Source organism: Centruroides sculpturatus, unplaced genomic scaffold, assembly GCF_000671375.1.
Source record: "Centruroides sculpturatus isolate CEXI.00-Female unplaced genomic scaffold, Cexi_2.0 scaffold1683, whole genome shotgun sequence".
Classification (NCBI taxonomy): domain Eukaryota; kingdom Metazoa; phylum Arthropoda; class Arachnida; order Scorpiones; family Buthidae; genus Centruroides; species Centruroides sculpturatus.
The window spans coordinates 28945-37354 of record NW_019386327.1 but is presented as its reverse complement, the minus strand read 5'-3'; the positions used below and the strand labels follow the sequence as shown (position 1 = coordinate 37354).

The 8410-nt window shown below is 31.9% G+C and overlaps 2 protein-coding genes across 4 annotated transcripts in view; one reads left to right on the top strand and one right to left on the bottom strand.

Annotated features, from left to right (window-relative positions):
- The window catches only part of LOC111614563 (putative nuclease HARBI1), a 12433-nt gene extending 5037 nt beyond the window's left edge, over positions 1-7396 (top strand). Inside the window, exon 3 of the mRNA XM_023355935.1 lies at positions 6575-7396. Coding sequence (XP_023211703.1) covers positions 6575-7344 — 770 coding nt within the window. The 3' untranslated portion in view covers positions 7345-7396. The remainder of the gene's footprint in view (positions 1-6574) is intronic.
- LOC111614562 (zinc finger protein 780B-like) overlaps positions 1-8410 on the bottom strand; it is a 44559-nt gene that overhangs the window by 19302 nt on the left and 16847 nt on the right. For all 3 annotated transcript variants that reach the window (XM_023355932.1, XM_023355933.1, XM_023355934.1), the window contains exons 4-5: positions 6058-6118; positions 2104-2252 (exon numbers count right to left, since the gene is read on the bottom strand). In XM_023355932.1, coding sequence (XP_023211700.1) covers positions 2104-2252; positions 6058-6118 — 210 coding nt within the window. The remainder of the gene's footprint in view (positions 1-2103; positions 2253-6057; positions 6119-8410) is intronic.

The following is an 8410-nucleotide window of genomic DNA, read 5'->3' as shown; positions in this document are numbered from 1 at the left end:
AAATTTTAAATTTTGAGATTTCAGTAAATATATATATGAAATAGATTTTATTTACAGTTTTTTTTTTTAATATATATATATTTACATCGGTATTACAATTTTATATAGTTGTCTCTAGAATGCTTTGAATGAATAATAAAACATGTCTCACCTGTGCCTTCAATATTATTTGATGAGAAGAATACTTCGCAGTACTTCTCTCGAAATGTCTCATCTGAAAAATAGCATATTTTTAAAATTAAACATCTTAAATGTGTACAATGTGATTATCACTTATTTGGTATTGTCTTTCCTTAGCTGAAATTAAAAACTGATTCTATAATTCCATTTAATCATATCAGTATAACCTAATTCAAGTTAAACAATACCAATAATGGATAAATTTAAATTTATTATTTCAAGAATGTACATAAATATAAAAATATTTACCTGTACTAAATTTTTTCATTGTATTTTCGTCTACGGTAACATTCATTTGTTTGTCTTCGTAGCATAATACAACGTTAAACATTTGAGATGTGGAGGCATCCATTTTGCTTTGCTAATAAAGCGTGGTTCAAAGCTGCTTTATCTTCGCTGCAGCGACCTCTTGCAGCAAACATTTAAAAACGGTTCGCTACATTGCAGCGCTGCATTTACAAACGGGTTTCAGAGTGTTTGCTGTAAAGCGCTGCATAAAAATCGCGGCCTAGTGCTCCAGATCGGAAATCGGAGGATTGGAGACTACTTGAAGCCATTGGAATCAGAAACGAATACTTCCCACAAAGGAACTTTGAAAAGAATATTGTGAAAATACCATACAAAAGGTGTACAGGAACGATGATAAGACAACAGTCCAAGAAAGACCTGAGGATGATAACCCACCCAAAGATTGCCAAGGAATCCTGGGTATTTCTATCTTTCCCTCTCACTGTCCTTAAACATCTACTTTTCTCTTCCTTCTTTAGTTATAAGTAATAGATTTAAGTCACCCCACATATATTTGTTGCGTTTCATTAGACCTGTTGTCCGGGAGGAGAAATCCAATGCATGTGTGTACATAAATCATTGTTTTGTACGTTGGGATCATCATATCAAGAACCTATTCGACATGAAAATAAAATACTCTCTGTTAATCTTATTAATGTGTACTTTTTGTATTATTCCATTTGCAGGGTCACATACTCGTAGCACCGCACATCACACTTTTTCACTAGTGAAGTAATTTTGCCACTTATCAAGGTGCCGTTTGTCATTAGATGTTTCTAGTAGTTTTTTAAGATGGTTACAAAATTATCACACAACAGAGTAGATGTCAAAGTTACCAAGATATTCTTGCAATTCATACTTTGTAAACTTTCTCCCACCCAACATTGTTTTCTTTTTAAAAAACTTTCATTTTTTGTAACAAATATGTAACAGTAGTTAAAAACAGAATGTCGGAAGTGTTTTATTTTTACCAATGACGTTTCTCTCCTGCTTGTTAATGAATGGCTGCTCTAAATTCTAAATTGCTTTTCGGTTTTTGCAGTCCAGACCAGTTTTACATTCATTTTTTTTACATTTGATTATGACAAAATTTAATTTGTGAAAATACTTTACACACAAATCCTATTAATACATGAAAAAAATATTAATAATAATATTAAACACTGAAAACTTTAGACCATGTAAAGCCCTACATGGAACAGCAGAGATTTGAAAGTTCTCTTTTTTGTAAGTTCACATAAATTCGAAACTCGCATAATACTCAAGACTGTACAAGAACTATCTAGTGCGATGTACAGTACATAATACCAAACCAACAGTGAGTAGGAACAAGCATATATTATAACGTGTTTAAGACCACAAAAAACAAAGGACCTAAGCAGAAACTTATACTTACACCTAAAAAGCCATTAAATATTAATGATATCTTTATTAATTTACAATTAACAGATTCTAGCATTGGAAATTTTGTACATCGTCTCTTAATTTCAATTTCCAATTAGCATAAATGCATTTTTCTGAATATTTTTAGATTTTCACAAAACGGAAACAACAATTATTAGGCTATTATATGTATCACAGATAATATATATTATTTATTTATTTCAAAATTTGAATTCTGATAATAATACTAACCTCTGAACATTCTTTGTTTCCGATCTTTAAATTCAATCTTTCGCAAACAACTCTACATTCCAAGAGAAGTTTCGGATCGGGTTTGACATCCAAATAGTTATCGGTCTTCACGTATCCGTTCTTATACTTCTTTCCTTCAAACCTAAACACTAAATATATATAAGAAAATAACATGAATTAAATATATATACATAATATAGCATTGTACAATTAACATATACTGAAATATTTTAAAAATTATTATTACAGATCATTACACATATCTCGACCAGGCAATGCTTGATACTTGGTTGGGGGTTCTAGAAGTTTAAAAAAGTTTGGAAGTGCTTTCTTGATAAGGGATAATGTCCACGTTGGAAGGGATAGAAGGGGTTACAAGTCAAACAAAATTGGATAAGGGGAAATGAGGGCTTAACATCAGTGGACATCCATTTATTTCATTAAATTTTATACAGTTTATGCATTTTATTATATTTATTTCAAAATTTCTTGTGTTTCATTTCTACTTATGGTATCTGGTAAAGGTTTTAAGGTGGGTCGAGTTTTGTCGAATGACCGAAGAGGGGGGCTAATGAAAACTCGAACAAACTAGGACAAGAGGGGGAGGTGGTGTAAAAATTTCAAGAAAAATGAGAACATAATTTATGGATGGCACCCAACTCAAGCCAACAATCTGTTCCCTTTGCTAAGTAAATATACCTGTAGCAAATACAGTGCATTCTTACAACCCATTGAAGATTTGTGAAATGAACCATAATGCATATTGGTAGTAACAGTCAGGAATGACATTTGTGTGTCCTTAATTACCTGTAGATAATCTTTCATTCTTCAATGTGCTGATTGATGTATCAAACAGCACATCAATGAACTGTGATGTACTAAAATGTGTTCCAATATTCACTAACATGCATCACACTTATTGGTCCGTGGATAGTGTGACCTCTGACAAAGCAATATGGCAATCAACACAGTTATATTATTAACACCACTTTTACTACTCGTCTCAATTTACTCAAAGATATGACAAAATAAATCTGCAAATACAAATAGTGACATTTGCTTCCGCCATCTTGTTAGGTTGCTAAACAGTCCATAAAAGCTTATTATACTGTTCAATGTGCATAGACTGTGGACTAATAATTAAATTACCCTTGTTACGGCCCATTATAATCTGGCAGTTCCTTTGGTACATGCATTAAACAGCCATTTGTTGCAATGACTGTTAACCAAAATAAATAAACTGACAACTAAAACTTGGATTATGTATGTATGTATGTTACAGGCCATTTGTTAAAAAATTCTGATTATATAAGGATATGGCTTGTTTATATATATAAATACTGTTAAAACACACAAAAACATCATATAACCTAGTCTATAAGAGGAGGACAATGAAGCCCACATAACAGGTGAGGTGATGAAGTAATTGTCTCAAGCAGCTAAACAAGAGTGGCGACCAAAATATTCAAATAGAGAAAAAAAATAAATAAGAATAAACTAAATACTGTGAAATTCCATAAATCCACTTTAAAGTTGTTTATAAATAATTCATACAAGAGCGCCGGTGCTAGAAGTGCTCTTCATTGGCAATATATTCTGGGAACAAGAACAGCAAAACTCGGTTCTGCCTTGGGTGCAAGTTACTGTTGAACCAGCACCAATAGATGACGACGACGACTGCATTCTTATCAAGCTATTTGATGAAACATTACATTATTTAATAACAAATATAACAGTGAATGTATTGTTCATTAATTATTCTTGTAGTTTATATATTTATGATGCTTAGAAGCATGCAAAGTATTTCATACACAATTTTTTTTTATTCTCTTCTTATTCTTCAAATTTATATACAGAAGCTTCAGTTTTGCATAATTTTTGATGTATCTAGCTTTCTTTTTACATAAAAATTGTAACTCTCCTCAAATGAATCAATTTGATAATGCATCATACTACATCCAATTAATACTAAAGCATACCATACTGAAAAACAATATTCTTGGTCGGCTTACATTTCAGTTTATATCTCAAAAACAAATATTACATACACAATAATGTAAAGATAATGTTAATTTTCAGTTCTGCTATCTTGATATGACTTCCTTGCAAATCTTTGGCATTGATACATTCAAGGACAGAACAAAATGAAGGTTAGGTTCGTTATTTCCTACACTATTAACCTGCGATCACACGCAGTTATTTTTTAAAGGACTGCATGCATAAGGTGGTGATTTTATGCTGATTTTTCACACACAATTGCCACTCCTCAAATTTAACAACTCTGAAAATCCTGTGATGTGTCTTTTCTGCATGTGCCAAATTTCAACATCACAAATTGTTTGGTTATGAGCGTGTTCTGTGAACAAACCAATTTCCTTGACCAGGATCCCATACGGAGTCCTTCAAACTTTATGATAATGTGGGCTAATGTGAAAAGAGCTCAGCTGAAAATAAAATGACAACAAGGCCAAGGAATTTCTGAGGAGGACCGGAATATGATTATTCTGTATTTTTTGGACACAAAACACCCTCATTTAAATTGTTGAACATGTGTTTTATGAAACTTCGGTTTCAATACAGATAAGATAATTTGTTAATTGTGAAACTAATAAAATAATTACATCTCAGAAATCTGATATTTATATACTTTAAGTAGCATAAAAGTTCTGTTTCTCAAAAACCTTAACATCCCTGTTGGGATAAAATCGTCCGACATACAATTTCCCGCACTTTTCCATATTTTCAAACGAACAACAGTTGTCACCATGGGAATGCCAATCAGACAACTTTGGAAACTCGACCGCGGATTGGCTGGAAGACACCGTACCACCAGCAAACGTCTTGTAGCACTACTAAGCGCTGATTGGTGGAATTCCATTTCCCTCAATCCGTATAAAAGGATTGAGTTTAGGCGGGAAGTTTAGTTCGCCTAGGACACATCAAGGGAACTCACGTTTATCTAGCTTCGCCTAAGCTGATCTAGAGGATTGTTTCGTCTCACTGTGCAATATCTAACCTTTGAAGGAGTTCATCGCAAGGTGTCCCTTTCGACGGACCTGTTGTCGTGGATTAAAAGTATTTGAACTTTGTTACACCTGATGTTTTGTAATTGTTGTTTGTGAACTTTTGTAACTGTACATAAGTTTACTTGTAATATAAATGTCTTTGTGAAAATTCTATATCATATATATCGTTGTGAATTTGACTGTCCCTTTTTACAAAAATTGCCACATTTATTATCAAATAACGCAATGTTTCACTAATGACCTTACAGAAATAGCACCATATAAATACATCAGATTAGTCATATGCATTCTTATGCATATAACGTAATAATAATAGTCCAAGCTGTATATGAAGTGTTTTTTGACAAACTGCCTGTAACATGCAATTACCTTTTCACGTATAATTATACTGCACATAACTGCCGTTCCCGGAATTTGATGTTTCTGAAAAATCATCAAATTCACATGAAGACAGTCTGCTACTGTCTGGAATTTCAGTGATGACAAAGGAACTAACTGTATGTGTTACACACTCTCAATTTATGTTTCTTTTCCAAAGTATTCCACTCTATACATTGACACTCTCCCATCATTTTGGTAATGATACTGTGACTGCAGAGTAGTCTTTTGGTTGATGACAGAATACACTCTGTACACAGTGGAGGTTCAGCTCTTGAAGGAAGACTTGGAACAGGAGATTCACCAGAACACTGAAGTCAGAGAGTTTGTCATGCAATGGTTCCAACACTAGCCAAAAACTTTCTATTCTGTAGGCATAGTAACATTGCCAAAATAACAAGAAGTGTTGGCTTGCAGAGGTGAAAACAAAATTAGGACTATGTAACATACAGTTTGATCACCATTACCAAAACTCCAGACAGAACTTGAATTTTCCTCAAATTTATTTCTTTCATTCTTCTAATAACTGAATTAAAAAAATGAAACTTACCATCATAAATGCAGTGATCATAGGAAATTTTCTTAATCTTTTTAGTATTTTTCAAATTCTTCTGAAATAAAAAAATAAATTGGCATATATATATGTGACTATACATACAAGGGGAGTGCAAAAGTAGGTATACAGTTGTTATTATGGAAAATAACATACATAGAGAAAATAGGAAGAAAAAACATTTGTTTTTATGTACAAATTAAATCACAAATAAAAAATACAAACTAATAAAAATAATAATAATGAACACCAAATACAGGTATACCTCGCCTTACGTCGGTAATTGGTTCCAGGAAAACGACTTAAGTCGAAAAACGACGTAAGTCGAATTTACTTGTCTCCGAATCTACTTGTCACTAGGAAAAACCATAAATTACTATTCCCAGTTCTGTATTTTATTTATTAATGCATTTTTAATAATATATGGTTAATAANTCTTCTACAAAGGAAGTATTATTGAGTATTTGGACTCTTGCTAACCAAGAATCATTTAGAGGTATTGGAGACAGATTTGGTGTCAATAAAGGTCATGCACACACAATCTTTATAGACTTCTGTCAAAAAATGTGTCGTATGATTGGCAAGTTTATTACATGGCCAAATGATAACTTGGAAAGAACAGTTCATAAGCTTGAAGAATTACGTTCTGTTTCATTGCCTGGAGTAATTGGGTGTGTTGATGGAACACACATATATATAAAAGCTCCAAAGGAAGACAGCCAGAGTTATTACAACAGGAAAGGAAGGCACTCTATCCTGTTGCAAATAATTTGTGATTCTGAAATGCGAATTATTGATGCATTTGTTGGTTGGCCTGGTAGTGCCAATAATTCTCGGGTTTGGCAGCAGAGCCCTATTTATAAAATGTTTTTAAATGAATCTTCAAGGTATTTAGAAGATAAGTATTATTTACTTGGAGATTCAGCGTATCCATTAGATACATTTTTAATTGTACCATATAAAGATTATGGTAATCTTACTGTAAAACAGAAAAATTTTAACAGAAGACACAGTTCTATCAGAGTTGTGGTAGAACAAACCATAGGTCTGCTAAAAGGGCGATTCCGTCGTCTGAAATATCTGGACATGGAAAACATTTCATCAATGTCAAAAGTCGTAATGACATCATGTATATTGCATAATTTGTACATTAATCAAGGTGATATTGACTGTACAGAGGATGCATTTGTTGATGATTATAATGAACCTGCAAAAGACCCAATTACAAGAAATCGTACAGCTGCAGAAGTAAAACGTAATCAATTATCAGATCTATTGATGTAGAATTGAAATGTTTATTAAAAATATAATTTACAATTGTCTTGTAGTTAAATTAATAAATATAGAGAATAGTTTTATACAATCTATTGTCAGTGTTCTTAATAAAATGTTTATCACAAATTCACTCATCTATCAATTGAAGGGCTCCCTATAGAAACCAACAAATGTCTTTTTACCAAGAAGCTAAAAATTGTTTCATGCTTTTTCTACATTCATATTTTAAAATTTGTTTATTTACACTTGTTGACTAAGATTATTTAAATTCAAAAGTAGGGAAAACTCAATTACTTTTATTGAACATTTTTTTTTCCTTATTTTGGTCTAAAAACAAGTATATTCTTAGACAGAATTAGATAACCTAATAAATAGGGTATAATAATTGCAGGTCTTATCACACCAATTGTTATACCCTATTTATTAGGTCTAATTTATAGTCGTGGGCAAAAAGCATTGTTTATTATTATAAGTATATTCTTATTGAATTAAATTTTTACAGAAGTATGTAATGCATTTGTAGTTTTACACAGAGGCCATTAAAGACAATAAATTGAGCTAAGATTCAAAATACTCAACATTATGTCATACTGATGAACAAAGGAAGAAAATACAAAACGAGGCATTTTCTAAGGCTTAATTAAAACTGGGAATCCAAGAAAAAAGTTAAAAAAAAAAAAGCCAGCCATTGAGAGCTTGTATGGAGTCTGAGAATAGAGTTCTCTTGCCATTTTTTGAATAAATTAAGCACGATAATGCTTTATTAATAAAAAAAAAAACAGTTTTAGAGATTTATTTTCTGTTAGTAAAAATGGCATTAATTTTGTAAGGGCCCCTAAGTTTTCTCCTGACCCAAGGAAAAATTACATTTCCTATTCAGTCCTGTACAAAAAGAAAGGAATCAACAATGAAGCTTACTGTAATAGAGAGTTTGATTCCTTTTTTTTAAATACTGTAAGTCTCAGAAAAGTAATATACAAATCAACACGAAAACTTTATTATATCCCAGTAACAACAAATTTTAATTAAAATCTATTGTCCATAATCATGGTCGTCTTCAGGCTTTTGACCAGTA